Genomic DNA, 26,578 nt, shown 5'->3' on the forward strand with positions numbered 1-26,578 from the left:
TATAGGTTTGCGTTATGATAAGTCTTAACTATGTAATATGCAAGTTCAATTATAGATAAATAGTAAAATTTACTCAACAGCAGCTCTTTATGAATCTATATATTTAGAAACAAAGAAATTTAATATGTTGACATTCATTAAATGTAACCTTATTTGTTGTGCTAAAACTATAAATAAAGTTATATTTACTCAATAGCAGCAGCTTAGTGTGATTGAAGCAAATGCATTATTGCTTTCTGATAGTTGTGTGATTGCTGCTGACAGAAATCACAGTATGTTCTCTCACATATGTTTTTCTTCCACTTATTATTATTATTGCCACAGGTTTAGCACCCAACTCCTCCTGTAGTTTTTGTGCTAGAAACCTCATTCCAACCGTGAAATGTTGGGCCCAATGAGGAGAAGTGTGTTTCTATTTATTATAGTGTTTTCACCAGTTAACCTAACCTGTGTACCCTGTCGTTCACCCGTAGTCAGCTGGGATAGGCTCCAGCTTGCCTGCAACCCTGTAGAACAGGATAAAGCGGCTAGAGATGATGAGATGAGAGAGTGTTTTCAAAGCAAACTATAGCTTACTGCAGAAATAATGGGCCCAACAGTGTTAACTCTCGGCTTCTTATCATCCTTATTCTGTGAGATTAACTCAGTTCGGACCGCTTACCATAGAAGCTTTGGTCAAACCTTGTTGCATAGGTTTTGTGAATGACATTTTACACTGACTCATCTCGTCTCGTCTCGTCTCGTCTCGTCTCGTCTTCTTCCACTTTATCCGGGACCGGGTCGCGGAGGCAGCAGTCTAAGCATGGAAGCCCAAACTTCCCTTTCCCCAGACACCTCGGCCAGCTCCTCGGGAAGAACACCGAGGCGTTCCCAGGCCAGCCGAGAGACATAGTCCCTCCAGCGTGTCCTGGGTCTTCCCCGGGGCCTCCTCCGGGGGGACATGCCTGGAACACCTCCCCAGGGAGGCGTCCAGGAGGCATCCGAAAAAGATGCCCGAGCCACCTCAGCTGATTCCTCTACACTGACTCAATAAAAACTAAATTAAAACTACAGAGATCTGTAATTTATTTGAAATCTATGTGTAACTCTAAACGCTGATAGTGTAAAGATGTGCACACTTTGTGATGATAATACAGTTTTTCTTAATTGCTAAAACACTAAACCCTATTGTCTGAACCAAATGCTCAGTTGCCTGAACCCACTGATTGAATCAATCACTCTTTTGGCAAAACCATAAGCACTTTTCACCTATTTAGACACAACTTGCCAACACATTTTCATTGTGATGCACCCGTGCTGCATAATGGTGAGCACAGGTGACAAAAGTCAAACACAATTAAAGCACAGGTGTCACCACTTGAACACAACAACTCAAAACTGATCACACATTTGGCTAATGATGTGAGGGAACATATAAGCCAGTTCAGAGAGCACTGGTTTGTGAGGCCCTACAATGGATAGAAATCTGAGAGGAAGAGTTTGTGTGTGAGAGGAGGTTGAGGTGGTCAGCGAAGACAAAGAACAGTAATATCTGAGTAATATCAGAGCTACTGTGATTGACCATGTTCTTGTCCATGGTATGAGCATGAGGGAGGCTGGAGAAAGGGTACAACCAAACACCAATAGATTCACTGTGTCCACCATAATCCGAAGATTTAGAGAAGAGAACAGGTAATTACCTTTTTTGATATTATAGTACAGTATGTAAATGTTGACAGCAATTACTGTATGACATACTATATACTGTACCACAGTATACTTTAAGTAAATATATGTTTCAGTACATCACTGTACCAATGTACTGTAGTATTGTAATGGAGGGTTGGTCTAACTGTTTGTAGGCCTAGTATTCCATGTATATTTTTTGTAACTGCATGTTCTCTTTTTGTAGAATTGAAAGACTGTCACATGGGGGTGGGAGGACAGTGCATCTGCGAAGAAAAAGAGACAGATACGGTCTAATGTAAACTTGGCCTAAACAACAACAACAAAAAAATCCAGCAATCATGAATGATACACCCTCATTGTGTAAGCGCGTCTTCAACTACAAAGCCGACACGGAAACCTGCATTTGTCATTAAAAAGGCATTCGACGCACCTTGCTCTCCGCAAAGTCGTCGGCTATTTGAGGGATGTTAAGCACTCTTGCTCGCTCATTCTCAATTGATAAAATGGCCAATCCACAGAGTCTCTCTTGACCCATTGCGCTCCTGAGATAATTTTTTATCAATTTTAATTTGGAGAAAGAGCGCTCTGCTGTCGCAACTGAGACAGGGAGAGTGAGAAAAAGCAAGAAGGCCGTGCACACCTCACTAAATATAGAAGTTACTGCTGGGTGATCTACTACCAGCAACCTGGCCAGGCTAAGCACAGATGTGTGTCTCGCTATCTGCTCCTTGAAACAAGCCCTAAATGACACTAGTTGACCAGGAAAGCTGGAGTCAATATCCCGACTATAGTGATCACACAGTCGACGGGCCACTTCGTATAGCTCCTCGTCCTTGGCATGCTGGAGTGTATTTGGATGAATAGCCTCAAACAAATGAGCAGTCCGATTTAAACTGACAAACCTTTATGACAGCTGCTGAATGATTACATCAAGGCATGCATAGAACACATTCACCCAAAAATAATGTTCTGCATCGGAAAGCCGATGGTCTTCGCTAAGGTGATCAAAGTGGCGCTTCACTTTTTTCAACCCGATGGCTACAAATTGCGTTTGACTGCCCCATTTCACAGCCAATGCCAGAGTGGAAGCCTTTGCCTCATCAAACTGCTCCCTGTACTCCTGTAGAGTTCGTACAGCATTCTGCAATAATGCAGACGCTTTGAGGAGATCAATGGTCTTCTCCTTCAGTAACTTTGAGATGGCATTAGTGCACTCCAAAATCTTTGTCTGAAGGCTGATTAAAAATATGAACTGAAATTTAGTAATGGCCTTTTTAAGTGCATCTGCCTCATCTCGTTAATTCATTTTCTCGCTTGTAAGTGAGAGCTTTAACGACGTCTCCGTATCTGTACTTTAACGCAACAAGCGCATCATAGTGGGAGGACCAGCGGGTTGGGCAGATGCGTTTCAAGGTTATGTCCCTGCTCTCTGTGCTCAGTAAGTCGCCAAGTAATGCCCATCTCTTAACACTGTTGGCAACCACATCATAAAGCTGTCTAATCTCTGGGATAGTTTTGACAGAATCATTCAGTACCAAATTCAGACAATGAGCCGCACAGTGCACGTACAAAGCAAGGGGCTCCTGCTCTGCTATTCTCACTTGAACACCAGAATAAATTCTGCTCATGTTCGCTGCGCCGTCATAACCCTGTCCACGGCATCTGGAGAGATCTAAGCTGTCCCCTTCAATGCAGCTAATAATTTGGCCCTCCAGTTCAGAAGCGGATGCGTTCACAGTTATCTCAAATCCAAGAAAAGCCTCAACTATCCTGATTTCATAGGGTTTTTTATTTTATTTTTTTAACCATGATAAGAATGTGGAGCAAAAATGAGAGATATATCGGTCAACTAGTCTGTAATCATGTGAAAACTTGCAGGTTTCAAGGAATTTCCAATGAAATCGCGTTAGACACATTTATTGGGAGGGCCTGAATGTCAAAGGGTGGGGCCCTGTACGGCTAGAGGGAGGGCCCAAGGCCCAGGGGCAATGGCCCCGCCCGCCCCTGGCCGTTCATAGTGTGTGTGTGTGTGTGTGTGTGTGTTCCCTCCCCCCGCAGAGCAGAGAGTGAAAGTGAAAGTCAGCAGCTCCGTATGGTGTGGAGGAGAAAACGAACCTTTTCAAGACTAAAACCCGGTGAGTTTCTCCATCTAAAGCTTTAATAGAGCTCTCTGAAAGTATTGGCCCCTTGCAGTGGCGTCACGTTTCCGTTCTCCCCCGTCGCTCCCCGATACCTGGGGAACAAGCCAACTTTGTTCACAGACTGAAGCCAAGTGAAGATGTCCGGCGTCTGTTGCTGTTGTCCGGAGAAACCTGCAGCTAAAAAAGCTCTGCTACCGGATTACTTGGATAATCTTAGTCAGAAAGAAGCGAAGGATAGATATCGGCGGAAATGAGAGTTTATTAGCGGTTATGATCCCAACAAAATCCCTCGAAGCGACTGGAGTGACGGTGCAGAGGAAACACACGGAAGAGCACTGACACCCTCAGATAGAGATTATTACTAATAATGATAATTTAGAGATCTCACTGGCTGAAAGCGGAGCTCCCCCCGGTAGGGGGACCGGATTTCCCGAGTCTAACACCGGTGTCACGGTCTGAATTTACCAGCCTAATATGATGTTCATACTTGAATTATTTACACTTTATCTTGATGAATATTGATTTGTTTAAGTAAGACTCTTCATGATTATAATAATTTAGTTATTCTCTCAAATTTACCAACTTTGTATAATTAGACTGCTGTCATTGGGCCTAGTCAGAATTTACCAGCCCAATATGATAGGAGATTTATGATCATACTTCATCCACAAATAAATTATTTTCACTTTATCTTGATGAATGAATGAATGAATGACCCGTGTTTTAGTTCCAGTTTATGCACTAAGTAGGCTGATCAGCCAGCAGCCAGGAATGATGAACTTTATCTTCATGAATATTGATTTGTTTAAGTATATCCAGTTTGGAGGAAGAAGGTAAGTTGGGTCATCTTTCTTTTGAAAATGGCGAATCGCTGGTCTCGTGCCTCTTTGGACTGTGTGTTTTGCTGATCTTCATTTTGTGGCTGGGAAATGATTGTTTCCTCATCCATATTCAACAGCTTGTCTACTGATAATCAAATATCACAACTGTAGTCACAATTCGCGTTCTACTAGTCCACTCGGTACAAAATCGCAGCAAGAAATGGTAAATTTAGACTTCCTGGAAGTTGACCGGGGGAAAAAAATCGGTCTGCGCATGGTAAATTTATACCAGCACGCGATCAGACCGTGACACTGGCTCAAACCGGCTCAGACAGGTGCTGTTATCATTCTGTACAAGCTCACTTTTATCAACGGTTCAGAGAATAAGGGTTGTGTGGCAGCGGGGGCGTGGTCAAGCGCCGGTCTGTGACAGGAGGGCGGAGTTGGGGAAGGTAAGTGGCAGAATCGCTTCACCTGAGTGTCATTAACCTGTGTTTTGTGTGTGTTCTCCCCAGTAAACCGCCCTACTTAAGGAGGGAAAGGGAGAGCGGAAGGGAGTTTTCTTCCCCGGCAGAGCCGACAGTGTGTGTGTGTGTCTCTCTGCCTACTTGGTTTAAAAACATTGTTAAACTGAAAAGTTCGGCAATAAAGCCTTGTGAAAACCCTTGATCTCTGTCCTGCCGTCCTCTGTGCTCCACCCACACGCTATTCGCGCTACAGTGGTGCTGAAACCCGGGACAAGGTGGAGCATCAGTCCTGCAGCCCCATGGAATCCTCCCCGTTCGCGGACTTGGTCCACGCCCTCGCCACGGCTCAGCAGAGCCAGCACCAGGCACTCGTCACGCTCCGGAAGGAGCAGGAGCTCCGCTTCGAAGCCCTGGTGCTGGCTCAACAGGAAGATCGAGAGGTGTTCCGGCGTCTCCTCGCGTCGGCGGGGTCCACCAGCGCCCCGGCCGCGGGCCCGTCTCCCCTCACCTTAACTAAGATGGGCCCACAGGACGACCCCGAGGCTTTCAACACGTTGTTCGAGCAGGTCACAGAAGCCTCGGGGTGGCCGATGGAGCAGCGCGCGGCGCGCCTCCTCCCCCTCCTGACGGGAGAGGCGCAGCTGGCCGCACTACAGCTCCCCGCCGATTGCCGGCTGGCCTACGCCGACCTTTGCCGGGCTGTCCTCCAGCGCGTGGGGTGCACGCCAGAGCAGCAGCGCCAGCGCTTCCGCGCGCTGCGGATGGAGGAAGTCGGCAGCCCATTCGTGTTCGGCCAGCAGCTCCGGGATGCCTGCTGGCGGTGGCTGAGGGCCGAAGATCGCGACGCCGAGGGAATCATCGACCAGGTGGCGCTGGAACAGTTCACCGCCCGCTTACCAGCCGGAACCGCGGAGTGGGTCCAGTGCCACCGCCCGGCGTCGCTGGATCAGGCCGTGGGACTGGCGGAGGATCATCTGGCGGCTGTTCCGGCGGCAGGACAACCACCGACATCGTCTTCTCTCTCCTCTCCTCTCTCTTTTTCTCTCCCCCCTCCTCCCGTGTCTCGTCCTCGCCCCATTCCCCCACCACGGAGGCGGGGGCCGGCTCCACCCCAGCCGGCCCGCCGCACCCGTGGTGCCCTCCTGTTTCTCCCTTCTGTGTCTGTCTCTCCCCCCCCTCAGGTGAGTGAGCCTCAGAACACAGCTGCAGAGGGAAGGCCTGGGCCGGTTTGCTGGCGCTGCGGGGAACCGAGCCACCTGCAGCAACAGTGTGCAGCGATGGAGGTGGGGGCGGTGGTGCGGATCCCCGACGCGCCAGAGGCTGCCCTCGATCGGGCCGGAGCGTATCGCATACCGGTAAGTGTACAAGGGGCTACATATCAGGCGTTGGTGGATTCAGGTTGCAATCAGACCTCAATCCGCCAAAGCCTGGTGCAAGACAAGGCATTGGGGGGAGCACAAGGGGTGAAGGTGTTGTGTGTGCACGGGGATATTCACAGCTACCCGTTGGTGTCGGTCCACATATATTTCAGAGGGGCAAAATCAATAGTGAAGGCGGCGGTTAATCCTCGCCTTACCCACTCTTTGATCTTGGGGACTGATTGGCCGGGATTTCGGGGTTTGATGGCACGCCTAGTAAAGAGTGGGTCCTGCCGGTTGATAGGGGAGGGTCCCGGTGTCGCTTTGGCTGGAGCGGCGGTCGCAGAGCCGTCTACGTCATCTCCGCGACAGAGTGAGGAGCCCCCGGCCCCTCCTCTTTCTATTGGGGAATCCCTCGCGGATTTCCCACTGGAACAATCGCGAGACGAGACTCTGCGACACGCGTTTGACCAAGTGAGAGTAATCGATGGTCAAACGCTTCCGCCGAACGCCACCCCGCCCTTCCCCTATTTTTCCATTTTGAAGGATAGGTTATACCGAGTGACACAGGACACTCAGACGAAAGAGCGGGTCACCCAGTTGTTAATTCCAAAGAGCCGCCGGGAATTGGTATTCCAGGCGGCTCACTTTAATCCCATGGCTGGACACCTCGGGCAGGATAAGACACTCGCCCGGATAATGGCCCGATTCTATTGGCCGGGGATTCGCGGCGACGTCCGTAAGTGGTGTACGGCGTGCCGCGAATGCCAGTTAGTAATCCAGCGGCCATTCCAAGAGCGCCCTTGCGCCCCCTACCATTAATTGAGACCCCGTTTGAAAGAATTGGGATGGATCTCGTCGGGCCATTAGACCGGTCAACACGTGGGTACCGCTTTATATTGGTTCTGGTGGACTATGCAACGCGATACCCGGAAGTGGTGCCTCTTCGCAATATCTCAGCACGCAGTATTGCAGAGGCCCTCTTCCATGTCATCTCCCGGGTTGGAATCCCGAAAGAGATTCTGACTGACCAGGGCACCTCGTTTATGTCACGAACACTGAGCGAACTGTATGGGCTACTGGGTATTAAGCCGATCCGCACCAGCGTTTATCACCCACAGACGGACGGTTTAGTTGAACGGTTCAATCGCACCCTCAAGAATATTATTAAAAAATTCGTAAGTGAGGACGCACGTAACTGGGATAAGTGGCTCGAACCCTTGCTGTTTGCAGTGCGAGAGGTCCCCCAAGCCTCCACGGGGTTCTCCCCATTTGAATTATTATATGGGCGTAAGCCGTGCGGCATCTTAGATGTACTGCGGGAAAATTGGGAGGAGGGACCTTCACAGAGCAAAAACGAAATTCAGTATGTTATGGATCTGCGCGCAAAACTCCACACGCTCACCCACCTAACTCAGGAGAATTTGCGCCAGGCCCAGGAATGGCAAACCCGCCTGTACAACAAGGGCACGCGCCTTAGAGAGTTCACTCCGGGAGATAAAGTACTCGTCCTGTTGCCCACGTCGAGCTCCAAATTAATCGCCAAGTGGCAAGGACCCTTTGAGGTCACACGGCGAGTCGGGGACGTCGACTATGAGGTTAGGCGAACGGACAGGGAGGGGGCGCTACAGATCTACCACCTCAATCTATTAAAACTTTGGAAAGAGGAGGTCCCCGTGGCGTTGGTGTCGGTAGTTCCGGAGAAGGCGGAGCTGGGGCCGGAGGTCCAAAAAGGGACATTGGCATCTCGTACCTCTCCAGTCCCCTGTGGAGACCACCTCTCCCCGACCCAACTCACGGAGGTCGCCCAGTTGCAGGCCGAGTTTTCGGATGTATTCTCGCCCCTGCCCGGTCGCACTAACCTCATAGAACACCACATAGAGATGCCCCCGGGGGTGGTAGTGCGCAGCCGTCCTTATCGATTACCCGAACACAAAAAAAAAGTAGTTCGGGAAGAACTTCAGGCCATGCTCGAAATGGGCATTGTCGAGGAGTCCCACAGTGACTGGAGCAGCCCGGTGGTCTTAGTTCCTAAGGCCGACGGCTCGGTCCGGTTCTGTGTGGACTATAGAAAAGTCAACGCGGTGTCTAAATTCGACGCGTACCCGATGCCTCGTATTGATGAGCTGCTCGATCGACTAGGCACGGCTCGCTTTTACTCGACACTGGATTTGACGAAGGGATATTGGCAGATCCCCTTGACTCCATTATCCCAGGAGAAAACGGCCTTTTCCACACCGTTCGGCTTACACCAGTTCGTCACACTTCCGTTTGGGCTGTTTGGGGCGCCCGCTACGTTTCAGCGGCTGATGGACCGGGTCCTCCGGCCCCACGCCACCTACGTGGCCGCTTACCTAGACGACATCATTATTTATAGTAATGACTGGCAGCGGCACCTGCAACACCTGAGGGCCATCCTTAGGTCGCTGAGGCGGGCGGGGCTCACTGCCAACCCGAAGAAGTGTGCGATTGGGCGGGTGGAAGTACGGTATCTGGGCTTCCACTTGGGTAATGGGCAGGTGCGTCCCCAAATTAATAAGACAGCAGCGATTGTGGCCTGCCCGAGACCCAAGACCAAAAAGGGGGTGAGGCAGTTCCTGGGGCTGGCTGGCTATTATCGTAGGTTTATACCTAATTATTCGGACGTCACCAGCCCGCTGACTGACCTCACTAAAAAGCGGGCACCAGATCCGGTCCAGTGGACGGAGCAGTGCCAGCGGGCTTTCTCTGAGGTAAAGGCTGCACTGTGTGGGGGGCCACTTTTGCACTCCCCTGACTTCTCTCTCCCTTTTTTGTCACAGAGAGATGCGTCGGACAGAGGGCTGGGGGCCGTTTTGTCCCAGCAGGTGGGGGGAGAGGACCGCCCAGTGTTATACATCAGCCGGAAGCTGTCAGTGCGTGAGGGGCGCTACAGCACTATCGAGAAAGAGTGCCTGGCCATCAAGTGGGCGGTCCTCGCCCTCCGTTACTACCTGCTGGGGCGCTCTTTCACCCTCTGTTCGGACCACGCGCCCCTCCAGTGGCTCCACCGCATGAAGGATGCCAACGCGCGGATCACCCGTTGGTATCTGGCGCTCCAACCTTTCAACTTCAAGGTGGTCCACAGGCCGGGGGCGCAGATGGTCGTGGCGGACTTCCTCTCCCGTCAAGGGGGGGGGGGGGGGGGGGAGTCGGCTGCGGGCCGGACGGGCGCCCGGCCTGAGTCGGGCGGTGGGGGTATGTGGCAGCGGGGGCGTGGTCAAGCGCCGGTCTGTGACAGGAGGGCGGAGTTGGGGAAGGTAAGTGGCAGAATTGCTTCACCTGAGTGTCATTAACCTGTGTTTTGTGTGTGTTCTCCCCAGTAAACCGCCCTACTTAAGGAGGGAAAGGGAGAGCGGAAGGGAGTTTTCTTCCCCGGCAGAGCCGACAGTGTGTGTGTGTGTGTCTCTCTGCCTACTTGGTTTAAAAACATTGTTAAACTGAAAAGTTCGGCAATAAAGCCTTGTGAAAACCCTTGATCTCTGTCCTGCCGTACTCTGTGCTCCACCCACACGCTATTCGCGCTACAGGTTGTTTTACAATCAGGGTACAAAGTTTGTGTCACAGGGCTCCAAAATTCAAATTGATTCAAACTGGTTCTTGGACCAGTTTTTAAGTGAAGGACAAGTTAAAGAACAGATTTCAGGTAATTTTTTGATATGTGTGCATGGTAGTTTTGTGTAATCTGCTATAAGATAAAGAAGATGAAGTGTAGCTTTAAGCAGGGCTGGGAGAAACAAATGAAGTGATTCTCGGAGAGGACTTTTTTTTTTGACAATTCAGAATCCACTACTTCCATAGTGCTTTTAAATAGAAGGCTGTAAGCTTTGTGTTAGTTGTCTCTAATATTTATGTCCCAATATCTTGGCCACATTTTAGGATGAAAATAATCATTTTAGATATGTTATTTTATAGTGAAAAATTAGCTGTCTCGGAGAGGACTTTTTTTTGACACAATTACATACTAATTTGATCAAAATAGTCTGAAAACTTACTGGCATTCAACATTAAAACTTAACTATGTTTCCAATGATATGGAACCAAATATTTGTTTTATGGTATAAAGAATGATTTAAGTGCATCCCTTTTGGAGCTACCTGTGGTCAAAAAAAGCACTTTTTCTAAATGACACAAGTAATTTTGCTAAATATGACACATATTGCCATACATTCACCAAAAATAACATTATCACCAAATTTTTTTGCATGGTAAATAGAGTTATAAATAGGTAAATAGGGCTACAATAAACAACCAAGTTTATTTAGTCAAGCCTTTTGATATTGAAGATAATAAGTGTTAAATGTGATTTTTAGCTTGCGTACCCTGATTGTAGAACAACCCATAATTAAGTATTTTCTTGTTATCAACATGTACTTCTATCACAATTCAGTTAAAGTAAGAAAATCAGACAACAGATGTGATGATAGGGAATAGGCCAATAGCCTACATTTCAACTGATTTATTTCACCTTTGTGAAAACGCCAAGAAAATGCATCGCTTGCATATTAACATCAACATTTTATGCAATTAACTTTTTTTTTTTACAAAAACAATAGGCTATGCATTGTAACAGGAATGAGCGCATGAGCCTAATCGTTGTCACCTCCGAACCTTTACCCAAAATGCCTCTGTTTAATCTTAACCAGTGTCAGCTATTAACTATTTTGAAAACGTGAACCCTGAGTTGACAACAGCATCAAACAAGTCAAGAAAATCTGTGATACAGATTAAAGACAGATGAAACAGATGAAAGACAACAAAAAATGTTTCAGAAACACAGCCACCCAACCCACCCGCCCTAAAGAAGATGCCATTTTATTGCACATGATGAGTGAATTTGCTCCAGTAGCGCTTTATTGCCCGAGAGCCTGCTGTGAAACTGCGAGCAAGTATCGTCGAAATTGGCCCAGGTAATGAGCAAGGCTTCAAGAGTAGGCACAGTCATGCGATTCCTCTCGTCAGTCCAGGTGTTGCTAATGAGTGAAAATATTTGCTCAACTGGAGCATTGGTGCCAGGTGCCAGGAGCATGGCAAACTGGCAAAGCTGGCTGACATTGCTGTAAGGAATCTCCCTACTCTTGAAGTGCGTGAACATCTCCCAGCGCTCATCCGTTGGCTTGCCATCAGCACTCCACTGAGCCACCTTCTCAGTGGTATATAGCCGCATAAATGACATCTCGTCAAACAGCTGGGTCTCATCAATGTGACATTGATGCAATCTTGACAACATGTACTGGAGGGACGATTCAATCTCATCCCATTGAGGGACAGTGTTGAGGAGAGTCCAGGAGAGGACCTCTATCTCCTTAAACAGAGTTCCCCATTCCTTCAAGTATGAAATGCAATACTCGTAAAAGGTGCAGACGGTGTCGCGAAATTCCACTGCCTTTTGTGAATCATCAAGAGCGCTCAGAAGATTCTTCACCTATAAAAGCGAATAATTTCCCAATTTTCCAAATTATTAACAAATAAGTTTCAAATCACTTTATTGGCTAATAACTATGTACACTATGTATAACCTAAGCCTAATGTTAGGGCAAAGTAGGAAGAATTATGCTTTACGGAGATGCTGATTTCATTCATCCAGCAGGACTTGGCACCTGCCCACACTGCCAAAAGTAGCCTAATACCTGGTTAAATTACAATTTTCTAATTTTGAGAGATAATGAATTTGGGATTTTCTTTAGCTGTAAGCCATATCAAAATTAACACAAATAGGCTCATGGCTAGAAATATTTCACTTACTGTCTAAAAACTTCTTTTTTTCCTTAGCCTTTAATCCCTGATCATTTTCCTCTTTTATTTTAACTGCTCAGCCGTCAATTTGATTTCATCATTGTATTGTGTACAAAGATGGTAGAGTGTAGGCCTATTTTTAAATTATATTTTCCTGCAGGGGGGCAGATGTCTTTAGGCTTTCACGCTTACCTTGAGACCTGTGAACACAGCCAACTTTCTCTCCTGCAGTTCGCCTTGCAGGTTACGCAGGTGATGGGCCGAGTGCGCGGCTGTGTTTTTCTGCCTCTCCAGCACCTTGACAGTATCGTTGAACAACAACAACTGATTGTGCAGAAACCACATCCAGGCCTCATTAAGCGGGTTCTGTAAGAATTCAGCGATCGCTACAGGTGGTCTGCCTTGAGAGGCGAAGTAGGACTGCAGCACAGGATAAAGCTTCAGCACTCTTTTGAGAGCCGGACCTAGGGACAGCCACCGCGTCTTACTTGTCCCAAGGATCGTTGCGTACTCGAGCTTGACGAAGTCGCAGAACTCTTTTAATTGCTCAGTTCGGACAGTAAAGATGTGGAAATGTCCGAAAACTTTCACAATAAAGCTCTCGATGTCACAGGGAAGGGTATCTGCAGCAGTTCGGAGAGCATTGTGAGCGATGTGTGCAGCACAGCCCACTCCCACTAACTCATTGGTGGAGGCCTCGTTTAATTTGAAAAAACCATTGTTCACGCCAGCCCTAGCTCTCCCACCAAAGTTGGTGTTGTTACTGGAACTGATGTGAATTCCAGGATTTTCACCCGCACCCCCTCTGTATTCTTGAAGTAGCGGATCACGATTGGAATAAGCTTCACTGCTTTGTGATTGGATGCATCGATAGCCACCGAGACGTGATGAACCACTCCTAGGTCTGCCTTTAACAGATCCATGGCATGGGGTGAGATGACACTCATCACGATCGCTTCGGCCTTGGTTCGTGCACAAGTGAAGCGTTCGTCGTAAAACTTCCTTATCAGGCCCGCGGTGCAGTCCATGGACCTGAAACTTTGGTTGTGGTTCACCAAATGATAGGCAAAAGTATCCTCCTCAGCAGCCCGTTTGAGTTCAGCACTGCCAGCACTAACTTTACTGAAGTAAGTGGCCACACTGCTAGCCCCTGCCCCTACCCACCGCTTGTGCTTCGCTGTTTTGAGGTGGTCTTTCAGATCAGCACTACCACCATGAGCGATGGAGAAGGAGCACTTACAGTGTGTGCAGTAAGCTTCATGTTCAGCACCCTGGACTTCTCGGAGAAAGGAGTAAGCAACCTGTAAATCTTTTGAAAATGAACATTTTCTCTTCGGCATTGTCGCGTAGTAGTTGACAGCCGCTAGCGAAAAAAAAAACATGAAAACGCGGCCTCTATATTGCAACATTGTACAAATAGATATATTGTAAGGTTGACTGCGCACACACACGCACATTTATGCTGAATTGCTAGAAGCTTTATTGACATCTCGTTGGCTATGTATGATCACTGTAACCGGGACAGTTTGTTAGTGTTTGGTGTAAACCGGGACATTTCAGCGTCCCGACGGACCTTTGTCGGGACTGGGGACACGCAACTCAAAATCGGGACTGTCCCGGTCAAAGAGCAATTCCAGCGTTATGGACGTGACACTTGAACTCAAAATGGCAACAAATGACCCAGTGCATATTTTATTGTCTCCCAGTATTTAAACAGCTGTTGCATATTTTAAGGCTGTACCATACTGGAGAAGTGATAGAACAAGAACAATTCCCATAATACATCTGGGGCATGCCAGAAAATGCCAATAAAAGATGCGTTATGGATGTGACAGAAAAAGTATCACTTTTCTTGGGTGACTGTACATTTTTATCAAACTCTGTGAAATTGTAAACCTAATGTCGAAATGGAGATATCCATTTGATAGAGGGGTCCAAGGTGAATATTAAAAAACCTTTGTTTAAAATATTTTGTATTTCATGCAGAGTTTCGGAAGGAAAAGTCAGCTTTATGGATGTGACGAAATTCCGTTATGGATGTGACGCGTCTGAAATAGACATGGCATATGTTTAGAAAATCAGCAATTTAACCACCATAACCCTTTGAAAAACTCTCTAAATATCAGCTAAAACTATCAAAGTTCTTAAATAATATTTAGGATGGCTATTGTTTTGCTGTTTTGTGGATTTTAGCATACATTTCTGTGGCTTGTGGCAATAATATAGAATTGTATATGATCAAAGTTGATTTTAGCTTGGGTTTTACATTATAAGAAAGAAAGACTGACAGTGACATATTAGGTGATCAAAATATTTATTTATGTATGTATTTGTTTGTTTGTTTGTTTGTTTGTTTATTTAGTTTGTTTAGTTTGAAATTTGGGATCTCCTGTGAGGTTGACATTTACATGGAATTGCCCCAAACCGGGACGTCTGGTCATGTTATCCCATCTGTTTCTGGGTTGTAGAATTTTTTTATATCATAGCAGTCTCTCTTGGTTTATTTCTTCATTGTTATAGTTACTATACTGTTTCCTTATGCTGCACAAAACACACACAGAAAGCCAATAGCTATGGGCTGATGAGTAGAGTCAGTGCAGCACACACAGGGCCCAAACCATCAGAAAAAAACTCCATGGGTTTCTTTATGTCTCCACACTCTGTGGCTCTGGGGCCCCGCTCGTGCAGGCCAAAGGCCCCTGCAGGAGCTCCTCCACAAAAACAAACAAACAAACAAACAAACAAACAAAAAAGGACAATTTAAATTGAACATAACTTGAACAAGAAGGAGCCTGTGCGGGCTCAGGCCCCTGGAACACCTGATGGAGTCGCTGTGTCTTTGGAGAGAGAGGAGGTCTGCCTCACCTTTCTGAGGGGTCCATTAGGAGCCAGACTAGTTCAGTTTGGGTTTTGTTTTCTCTCTCTCTCACACACACAGGCCTTAGTTACTGCCCTACTCTCCATCTTTTGAGTATATTGAGGGTTAAGCGAGCTGGGAGGGTAGCCTGGTACGCAATAATGTGTAAAACAGTTTTACAGCTGGATAAATATTTTTCTTTGGCTGTAAAAATATTTATAAGTATAAATATTTTGCGCATGTATAAAAGTTCTGCAGCTGTAACCAAGCATAACAAAGTAAAATTTAGACTCATCTTGCGAAACAAAATGCCTCAGAGCATGGACAAGATTTGTATCAGTGGTTTAATTTGCAGCTGGATCCCATCCCAGCTGACTATGGGTGAGAGGCGGGGTTCACCCTGGACAAGTCGCCAGATCATCGCAGGGCTGACACATAGAGAGACAAACAACCATTCACACTCACACCTACAGTCAATTTAGAGCCACCAATTAGCCTAACCTGCATGTCTTTGGACTGTGGGGGAAACCGGAGCACCCGGAGGAAACCCACGCGGACACGGAGAGAACATGCAAACTCCACACAGAAAGGACCCTGTCGGCCACTGGGCTCGAACCCAGAACCTTCCTGCTGTGAGGCAACAGCGCTAACCACTACACCACCGTGCTGCCCAATGTTCACTGGTCATTCTTGAATTCTTTTGATGTTTCCCAAAATCCATTGTATTCTCAGCGAACACTCGTATGTCCACTGTTGTGCGGACAGGCAGTGAGAGAGGACCCGCATAGATCGTGCAAACTGGGCTTTAAGCTCCTTTATTTTCCATGTCCTTACCTCGGACTGCTGCGGGTAAGAGTCTTCAAAGTGTCTGCTTTTGTTAGGGCATTTTAAATTGCCACTTTTGCCAACCACAAAAGACTTGGAGCAAATGAGACACATTGGTCTTACTGAGTTTGTTGCAGGAAGAATATAAGCATACTTTGCTGTCCACTCTGCTTGGAAGACTCGGTTTTCAAGATCAATTTCCCTAATTTTCCATAATGCTATATTTTGCCTAAACCTGCATGCTTCTCTTTACCGAGCAACCTACACAGTATAAGTCAGCAACACATAGGACCCATATGACTCTACTGAGCTGGCATCATTATGCCTGATTAAAAGTCTCCCGCCAATTTCTTTCTTTTTTTTTTTGAGTGAAGAAGTGTTTGCATTCTGGATGGAAGCCTCTTGCGGTCTGGATTTGAACCAGAGTCCACCAGTTGTTGACACCTGCTGTATGGTTTATGGATTCAACTTCAAAATTACTGCTTTTTCTCTCTCTCTCTCTCTCTCTCTCTGTGCGCATGTGCTGAGTGAGTGGGCGGAGCCAGAGCATTGTGAATGAGCATGGAGTGGTAGCCGCTGTGCCGGGAACGAGTCTTCTATTTATCTATCTTTTCTCTCCTTATATTTAAATTTTTTTCTTACTTCATGGTTTATAGTATATTTTGCTCTGTTGTGTAGCACTAGCACTTTTTTTTGTATGTTTCCCAGGAGGGTCTGCTTCCAGTGTTTGAGCTGGGAGAATGGCAGATCTAGGTGCAGGGAGTTCTGAACAACTGACACAGCATCATGCCGTTAAAGTAGCACTGACTGCCAGTGTGGAGGATTATAGCTTGGCTGCGGGAGAGGTTGTGGGACATGATAACATTCTCTCAGCAGCTCGAATGAACAGCATAATTGTTTTGTTTTTGAGAATGGCTGATTGGCAAATGATCTGATTGAAAATGGAGTAATGGTTGCTGGCGTTTTTACCTCTGTTCTTCCTCTCTCCACCTCACCAAAGAAAGTCACTCTGTCAAATGTTCCCCCTTTCATAAAAGATGAGGTTTTAGAACAAATCTTACGGCTTTATGGTAAACTGGTGTCAGGAATTTAAATTCTGATTGCATGTAAATCCCCTTGTCTGAAACACACAGTGCGTTTTAGATGTTTCGTGTACATGATACTAAAAGATAATAGAGATGGTTTGGATTTGACTCTAAATGTAAAGGTGTGTTCTGTCATGATATTATCTCAATATGTACCAGACAAATGACTCGCCAGAGTCAGCATCGAAGTTCATGTGTCTTTTTACTGGAGCACTCATGGTTTTTACTGTACATACAACCTTGTGCGCACAGATTCCCTGAATGCAATGCAGCAACCAACTACGGGTGTCAGTAGGGAACACAATACTATACCACATAAACTACAATACATGATAAGGTGGACAACTTTAACGATGTTATCTTTGCTACAACAAGCACATAAAATGAGGTCCTACCTAATAGCAGAGCTTCCATTCAAATGAAAACAAACATGCAACAGATGATGGACTTTGATATGTTTCAATTTTATCGCGAGAAAATAAATTTCTCCAAACTCACATGCACATTATTCTTTTTATTACGATAAACTACAGTGTGCTTTAGGGATTTATAGCAAAATGTTTTGAAAACAAAAGATAGACGATTCATGAAAAGATTCAGCTTGTTGCTTTTTATGTGAAGGATTTCTTTGCCTTTCTCTCGCTCTTTCACGTCGTCTTTCCTTTTCTTCCTCTGTCAAAACTCTCTTCCCGGTTTTGACTTCATCTTTCTCTCCATGGTTAACTTGTTCTGACATCTTTTTAAAGTTTGTAAAAATGATTATTTTGTTGTGCTGTTTGAGTTGTTCTCGGTGGAAAAACCTGATAAATATGAAATTATCTGTCGACAAAAGTAAGTCATGTAGGCGCGCTCGCTTCTAGTTCCCGCCAAAATCAAACAGCAGTCAGAATCGTGAGGGGCGGGGACGGATGGACACGGCTGGGATCCCTGTGTGTCCATGAAAAATCAACTCGATGGGTTACCAGATTTTCTTAAGTGTGGAGCTCCGCTCGGCCCGCGTGAAAGCTCCGCTACAAAAGGCACAAAATCTTTACATAAAGACTTTTTCCAGACAAGTCCATACTTGTAAGAATTGTCTTCAGGTTACACAAAACAAAATGATTGGCTTTATCCTTAGCTCCTCCCCCAGGACTCCTATAGGGTTTACTGAGTTCAAACAGGTCAACATGTTGCCAGTCCATCTCCGAGTAAAACAGTTACAACTCAATCACATCCACAACATGTTATATGGTAATGCTCTGAGATATCTCTCATCTTCTAGAAGTGTTCGGAATACCCGCCATAATACCTGTTCAGGTCCCATGTCCCTTTTTGTTCCTTCTGTAAAGTCATTTGTCCATTCTTCATTTAGGTTTACCGCCATCACTGCCTGGAACCAACTACCAAGTCAGTTACAGTCCAGAAATGTTTTACATAGTTTTAACTCCAATGTCAAGAAATTTTTATTTGATCAATTAGTTAATTCTTTGTCAACATTTTTCTTGATAGCGGGGAGACGGTAATACCTTTTATCTATTTTTCTGTTTGAACAACCAAAAAGAGTGCAAAAATGAACCATATTTAAGACAGATTGAGTCTTGTTTACATGAAAGACGCTGTCTGTTTGTCCCCCAGGTGGAATTATCACATGATGCGTGATGTCATGCCCAAGGGATCGATTGGAACAGCAAGAACAATTCTTTTGTTTCTGCTTTACACTGAAAACATTTGGGTTTGAGATCAAAAGATGAATATGAGCCGATAGATCAGAATTTCAGCTTCATTTCCTGATCTTTACATCTAGATGTGTTCAGCAACAGAACACGACACCTTTGGAGGCAGACCACCCAATGCTTGGGTGAGCAAAAGTATTGGGACAGATAGTTTTAAGTAAATTTTAAAAAAAACCCAGAAGAATTGCCCTTGCTGTTCCAGCGCTTTCAGAGGGGTCTGTATAAACACATGAGACATGATGACATGAGATTAAAACTAATCACAGTGGAGACAGATTGATCATCTGAAACCAAATAACATGGTATTTAATGTCACTTTTCATAAATGTTCTCAGGTTTGAATTGCTGGCTTTTATCAGGCTTTGTTTTATTTTTATACAGAAGTCTTGTGTTACTTTCAGCTTATTAGACTGAGATTGTTGAAGAGGTTCTGTGTTAATTCAAACTGGATATACCGTCATCCATATCCACTCCATATTATATTAGCATGTACACTTCCCATAATTTGTGTCTGTAATAATATCTGTGTTGTAGAATGATGGAGGGAAAGAGATCAGACTCACCAGAACCCAGCTGTGTGTCCATGAAGAGTGATGGGTCAATGGGACACCCAATTCACTTCAGAGACGGAGACAGTCCTGCTGATCTGAGGTCAGTATAGTGAGGTGTTTTACAGCACTGTTCCACCTGATCAAACTCACTGGTGTCATTGTGAAGCCCTTCATGAACTTTATCAGGTGTTGAAGCACTAAAACACTAAACTGTGGAGTGCTGCAGCTCTCAGACTGGCAGTGAGGAAAACTGCTGGAAGAGTTCAGTTCAGCCTGCAGTCCCTGAGCTGGAGGATCTTTGGTGGCCTCAATTTATTTTCACAGATGCATAGCCAGGACAGCAGAAGAAGCAGATAATAGGCTATTGTTAATTCATCCATGCCTAGGCCTACTACGTATGCTGTTCTCCATGCTGATAGGCTGCTGACAAGATGCGTGCACTCCCCGGGAAGTGCATGCGACTCGCAAGTTCAGAATGCAGAGAGCTGTGCGACGTTGTGTGTGCAGCAGCGAGAGGGACTTGTGTCGACTGCAATGATCTTCAGTGTGAATAAAAATATTCACGTACATGTAATCTGTTCAATGTCCCTCAAGTAGCCTTAATTAAAGTTAGTCTACTGAATGTTATTTGAATTCATGCGAGAGCAACATGCCAAACAGCAGGAGTTTAAAAAAAAAAAAGTAACGTTAGATTTTTAGGCTATGGCATTATAACAACCTTCTGTAAGTGGAAGCTGACCATCTATTTCTACAGGAGCAGAGGTCTAATTATAAAGAGAAAACACATTTCATGTGGCTTTTCCCCTTTAGGTTATGATGCGTCTGAAAAGTGACAGGCAGTAGGGCCTATGATTGACCAATAGGGTGTGGCTGATCCCCCAACTTTCTCTGATAAAGCCTGACTTTTTTTTTTCTGTGTGAGGTTTGGTATCAATATTAAAAGTACAACATTTCATGTAATTTCATGAAGGTCTAGGGGTGGCTGATTGTATGTCAATATTTGTGCTAAATTTTCATTAAATCCGTATGTCGCCTAATTATAAATACAAATACATATTGCAAAGAAGGTTTGTAAATTGTTCCTTTGGTAAAAGTAATGAGATTTAACCTGTCTTGACAGTTTCTTTCTCATGTTTAGTTCAGTAAGCCAACTGGTGGCTCACTGTAATGGTCAAAACTTTCTTGTATTAAATGTAATGAAGAGAGATCCTTGGGTGACTGCAGTACTAGCTGAAACTGACTCATGGCAATTCTTCACTCTGCTTCATATTGATAGCTCCTTTTTGGACAGGCCTGTTGAAGAGTGGGCCGAAGATGATAGCTATGTGAAAGGTAAAGAGATAGTAGATGCATTAAGAGTGTCAGATGACAGTGCTGAGAGAGGACTCAAGCTTGCAGCAGACTTTCTGCAGTCTTCAAAGAATGAGGACAAATACCAACAGATTTTGCAAGTGGTTGAAAATGACAGGAAGAATGTTCCAGACCAGCGTAAACGACAAAAGTGCCTATATCCGGAAACTTGGAGCTTAATACTAGATTAAATTACTAAATGATTATCTGTCATTTTTGATATTAAGTCAAATCAAAATCAAATCAAATCAAGTTTATTTGTACAGCGCTTTTAACAATAAACATTGTCGCAAAGCAGCTTTACAGAATTTGAACGACTTAAAACATGAGCTAATTTTATCCCTAATCTATCCCCAATGAGCAAGCCTGTGGCGACGGTGGCAAGGAAAAACTCCCTCAGACGACATGAGGAAGAAACCTCGAGAGGAACCAGACTCAAAAGGGAACCCATCCTCATTTGGGCAACAACAGACAGCCTGACTATAATATTAACAGTTTTAACAGGTATAACCATCAACTGTCCTCATGGGGCCGTCCTTCACAGGAGCGGGGCGATAAAACTCCGACCAGACACAGGGCACCAGGATGGATCAAGCAGGTCCGAGGGGCAGAAGAGGCCAGCATCTCAATCCCAGGATCAACATGTAACTCAGAGGGACAGATGGGGGGGGGAGAGAGAGAGACAGAGAGAGAGAGAGAGAAAGAAAACACGTTGTTAGGTATGCCCTAAAAATGACAAGTATTAAATCTGTGTGGTAGGCTCGCAGAGACGAGAGTCTTTACATCAGGCATAACACACAATGGCATGTTAATATGGTAAAAAATATATCATGACCTGCTCTGGCTGGATGCTTGATTGGGTGATGGGAGCACACTCCTCAGCAATGATGAGATGCAGATGGGACCCTTAGGCCTGGCCAAGACAATTCAGTTACATTTCACCGGGTCTGGGACATGCGACAGAATGTCTGACGGCCGATTCCCTGCAGGCTACGATAGCCAGTCGAGGTCCCCACCGTCTCCACCAAAAGATTTCCTGTTGACTCCATGTAACTCAGAGGGACAGATTTGGGATGGGGGGGAGAGAAAGAAAACACAGGTGGTTAGGTATGCCCAATGTCACCTGAATAAGTAGGAACAGTATACATATTGCACCGAGTACAAGCAGGGACTCCGGCAACTAACTATGACAGCATAACTAAAAGGAGAGAGCCAGAAGGTAACACAGGCATGAGGGAGCCCCGGGACATAAAGCAGCCAGCCACTACACCGTCAACAAACTCGAGTGAGCAAGCGAGTGGGGACTGACAGCATCCATACATCCCAGTTTACCAAAACACTCTATGTCTGAGGACCCTCCAGATCTACTCCTTTACCTCATAAACACCATTAACAAAAGGCTTGACTAAACAGATATGTTTTCAGCCTAGACTTAAATGCTGAGACTGTGTCTGATTCCCGAACATTACTTGGAAGGCTGTTCCATAACAGTGGGGCTTTGTAAGAAAAGGCTCTGCCCCCTGATGTAGCCTTCACTATACGAGGTACCAGCAGATAGCCTGCACCTTTTGATCTAAGTAGGCGTGGCGGGTCATAGAGGAGCAGAAGTTCACTCAGGTACTGTGGTGCGAGACCATTTAGTGCTTTAAAGGTCAATAGTAGTATTTTATAATCAATACGAAATTTGATTGGGAGCCAATGCAGTGTGGATAAGACAGGCGTGATGTGGTCATATTTTCTAGTTCTAGTAAGGACTCTTGCTGCGGCATTTTGAACTAACTGGAGCTTGTTTATGCACTTATTGGAACATCCAGACAGTAAGGCATTACAATAATCCAACCTGGAGGTAACGAAAGCATGGACTAGTTTTTCTGCATCATGCAATGACATTAAATTTCTTATCTTTGCAATATTTCTGAGATGAAAGAAAGCTATCCGGGTGATGTTATCAATGTGAGTTTCGAATGAAAGACTGGGGTCAATAATCACTCCGAGGTCTTTTACTGCTGCACGTGAAGAAACAGAAAGGCCATCCAGAGTTACTGTGTAATCAGAAAACTTACTTCTAGCTGTATGTGGTCCTAGCACAAGTACTTCAGTCTTGTCAGAGTTAAGCAGAAGGAAATTTATAAGCATCCAGTGTCTAATGTCCTTAACACATTCCTCAATTTTATTAAGCTGGTGTCTCTCATCAGGTTTTGCAGAGACATACAACTGTGTGTCATCAGCATAACAGTGGAAACTAATACAATGTTTACGAATAATATCGCCCAGAGGTAACATATATAGAGAAAAAAGCAGTGGACCCAAGACAGAACCTTGTGGAACACCAAACTTTACCTCGGTACGTCTAGAAATATCACCATTTATATCGACATACTGATAACGATCAGTTAGATAAGACCTGAGCCAGGAGAGGGCCATTCCCTTAACTCCCACAACATTTTCTAGTCTATCCAGAAGAATGGAATGATCAATGGTATCAAATGCTGCACTAAGGTCAAGCAACACAAGTAGCGAGACACAGCCCTGATCAGACGCCAACAGTAGGTCGTTTACTACTTTAACCAGTGCTGTCTCTGTGCTATGATGAGGTCTAAATCCTGACTGATACATTTCATGGATGTTATTCCTATGTAAATAGGAGCATAACTGCTGTGCCACAGCTTTTTCAAGGATCTTGGAGATAAAGGGGAGGTTTGATATTGGCCGATAATTGGACAGCTGACAGGGATCAAGGTCAGGTTTTTTAATCAGGGGTTTGATAACTGCTAGTTTAAAGGATTTGGGTACATAGCCAATCATAAGAGAAGAATTTATTATTTTTAGAAGCGGTTCAATTACTCCAGGCATTATCTGTTTGAATAGATGTGTCGGTAAGGGATCTAGTACGAAAAGTTGAGGCTTTTTATGTAGAGATTAATGAAAGTAATTCAGTTTCTTTTAGGGGAGTAAAACATTCTAACTGATGATCTGATACAGTTATATTGTTAACTACAAGGTCACTTTCATTGTCTAACCTTAAATTAGTAGTTTGAATTTTTTGTCGGATATTCTCAATTTTGTCATTAAAAAATTCATGAAGTCGTTGCTACTACATACTGCAGGTGTGCATGTGTTGATAGTGGACTTATTCCTGGTTAATTTTGCTACAGTATTAAATAGGAATCTAGGATTATTTTTGTTATCGTCTATTAGGGAGGAGAAATATGTTGATCTCGCAGCACTAAGAGCTTTTCTATACTTCAGGAAGCTCTCCTTCCAAGCTGATTTGAACACTACCAATTTTGTTTGACGCCATTTACGTTCCAATTTTCGAGTGGTCTGTTTTAATGTGCGAGTGTCATCATTATACCAGGGTGCTAATTTTTTGTCTCTGACCATTTTCCTTTTTAGAGGAGCTACATTATCTAAAGTATGGCGGAATGTTGACTCTAAGCATTCAGTTGCCTGATCGAGTTCTGCAGGGGCTGACAGTGACCCAATCAAAGTTGACAGCTCTGGGAGATCATTTATAAAGCTCTGTGCAGTAGTTGACGTGAAAGTACGTTTAATACAGTAGCGTGGTGAGGTGCATATATTATTACTCAGACATATTTTGAATGAGATGAGACAATGATCTGAGATAACTTCAGACTGTGGAAGTATGACTATATTGTCTACGTTTAATCTGAATGTTAGTATTAGATCAAGGGTGTGACCACCATTATGGGTCGGTCCTATGACATTCTGCTTAATCCCGACTGAATCCAAGATGGACACAAACGCTGTTTTTAAAGGGTCTTCTGGGTTATCGAAGTGAATATTAAAATCTCCGACAACTAAAGCTTTGTCTAAGGAAATAACCAAATCTGAGATAAAATCTGCAAATTCAGAAAGAAACTCAGAATATGGCCCCGGGGGCCTGTAAATAATAAGCAATGGAATTAACTGGGTAGACTTATTTTTCGAGGATATTAAGTCTTTTGTGTTTAATAATTAATAATCTAAGTGAGTTACTGAATGTGTTTTTATATATATCAGTACAATCTGAGTACAAAATAAATTTATTTTCCTTCACTGATATTTTTCGTCTGATTTTTAAATACATGAAAAATAAAACTGCAATCAGCCACCCCTAAAACTTCTTCAAAATTGATGAAATTTCACAATTATACTCTACCTGTGTAACCTCATTACCAAAAAAAAAGTCAGGTAAGATATAATAAAATTTTAGATTTTGGTGTGGACCAGCCACACCCTATTGACCAAGGGACTGAACAGTTAGCCTACACTACCAAATGCCAGCTGACTGACTGAGAGAACTCTGTATGAGATTTAGCCTGCGATAACCTAAATTTAAACAACGTAGACCACAAGCTATGCAATAAAATGAAAATAATGACGGGCACCGGCCATGCTAAAAGACCGCTAGCATTCTCATAATAGCTAAGGCAAGGCTACTCTACATTGTACAAATGTTACATCATCAGATTCATTTTGAGTTATACAGTCTTACTTAAACCTACCTATGTTATTTTGCCAAAAGAGGTGTTAAACATACCTGTTCCATTTCTTGGATGTCCTGTGAATTCATTTCTTCCTCCACAGGCTGAGCCATGTTTCCAAGCGTCTTTGTTGGGTGGGTCGCCTATGTTTTGGTTATATTCCCAACCGAACCACAGTAGGCTAAACTGGTTTTATGGCAGGCTTATTACAAAATAAACAGTAATTAATTTGAGGTGTATAAAACAGACAGTAATACATTTTAGTTGCAGCACATTTGAAGCAGCTGTCGGCCTACATTGGATTTAACACGAGGGAGTATTTGGACAAATATCGGCAAAGACCGATATGATGAGGCCGATACCGATATGGACCGATAAGTGAAAAATGGCCCAAAAACGGTCGATATATCGGCCAAACCAATATATTGGTCGACCTCTAGTTCATAATACTGAGAAGTTTCCTCAGCATCCTCCTCTCCGACACCTCCACCAGTGACTCCAGTTCCATCCCCAGGACAGACCCCGCTTTCCTGATGAGTTGTTGAGGCTGTTGGCATCAGCTGCTTTCACCCTGCTGCCCCAGCACACCACATAAAGTATCTGCAGTATGGTTCTGCAGACACTGAAAGACCTGAGTCTTTCAAAACAACATTCGATGACAGGTTGACTTTGGCAGGCTGCTGCCTGTGACAGCACCGGAAGTGTGTCATTCCTGACTTTACCAAGCCTTTTATTTAGTTCTTCTGATATTCTGGGTTTTTTTATTCTTGCCTAGACTTCTCTACTTATCACCTGACCTCTGCCTGTTTGCTTGAATAAAATCCTTTCTTCACCTAAACATCCATCTGCCATATGGTGACTAGATTAATGATGGCCAATGAATATACTTAATATAATTTACAACATACTATTACAGAGAAACTACTGTGGGGAAAACGAGAGGACTCTGTCCACAGTGTGTTCAACATGTCTGCTACAGAGGGAAATGACATCATGCGGGGGGACTTGCGGTTCCCGGTGCTCTCGGAAACGGCGTTTCTTTCTGAGCCGTGCTGACGGGGACTCGGAGCTCGCGAGTTTTTTGGCGTGGTCCTCGTTGGAAGTCGGAATTACAAGTTACGGCCTCTGTACTGACGTCTTTTCTAGTTTTTTGTTTGTTTGTTTTGTTTGTGGAGTGTGGTGGCTGGGTCGAGTGGGTTTGGGTTTTGGCGGAATTATGGATGAGCGTAGTGGTGGTGGGGGAGAGGACAAGGCATTTAGGGAACATCTGGATAGCCAGTGAATTAACTCTAGGACGAGTGCTAACCAGAAGCAGGGACAGGGGAAAAGATCTTTAGAATTGGATGAGAATGAGGGATACAGGGTTGTGAGAAGGAGAGTGTGGCAGGAGGATGAATTAAAAGTAGTTGTAAGGTTCAAGGAAGGGTATGACATTGGTAAAGTTGGTTTGATTTCTTTAACAAATGGATTGAAGAAGGCGTTGGGAGAAATATAGAGGGCGT

The 26,578-nt window shown here is 44.8% G+C and overlaps 1 protein-coding gene across 7 annotated transcripts in view; it reads left to right on the forward strand.

Annotated features, from left to right (window-relative positions):
- Positions 1 to 3,724: 3,724 nt before the first annotated feature.
- Positions 3,725 to 26,578, forward strand: part of LOC132887230 (NACHT, LRR and PYD domains-containing protein 12-like) — a 97,591-nt gene continuing 74,737 nt past the window's right edge. For 6 of the 7 annotated variants that reach the window (XM_060922728.1, XM_060922732.1, XM_060922730.1 and 3 more), the window contains exons 1-2: positions 3,828 to 4,262; positions 19,223 to 19,339. In XM_060922728.1, coding sequence (XP_060778711.1) covers positions 19,224 to 19,339 — 116 coding nt within the window. In that variant the 5' untranslated portion in view covers positions 3,828 to 4,262; position 19,223. Of the gene's footprint in view, positions 3,804 to 3,827; positions 4,263 to 19,222; positions 19,340 to 26,578 lie in introns of those variants that run through there. The other variant, XM_060922729.1, reaches the window with a different exon arrangement.

The sequence above is a fragment of the Neoarius graeffei genome, chromosome 5 (genome assembly GCF_027579695.1).
Source record: "Neoarius graeffei isolate fNeoGra1 chromosome 5, fNeoGra1.pri, whole genome shotgun sequence".
In the NCBI taxonomy this organism is placed as follows: Eukaryota; Metazoa; Chordata; class Actinopteri; order Siluriformes; family Ariidae; genus Neoarius; species Neoarius graeffei.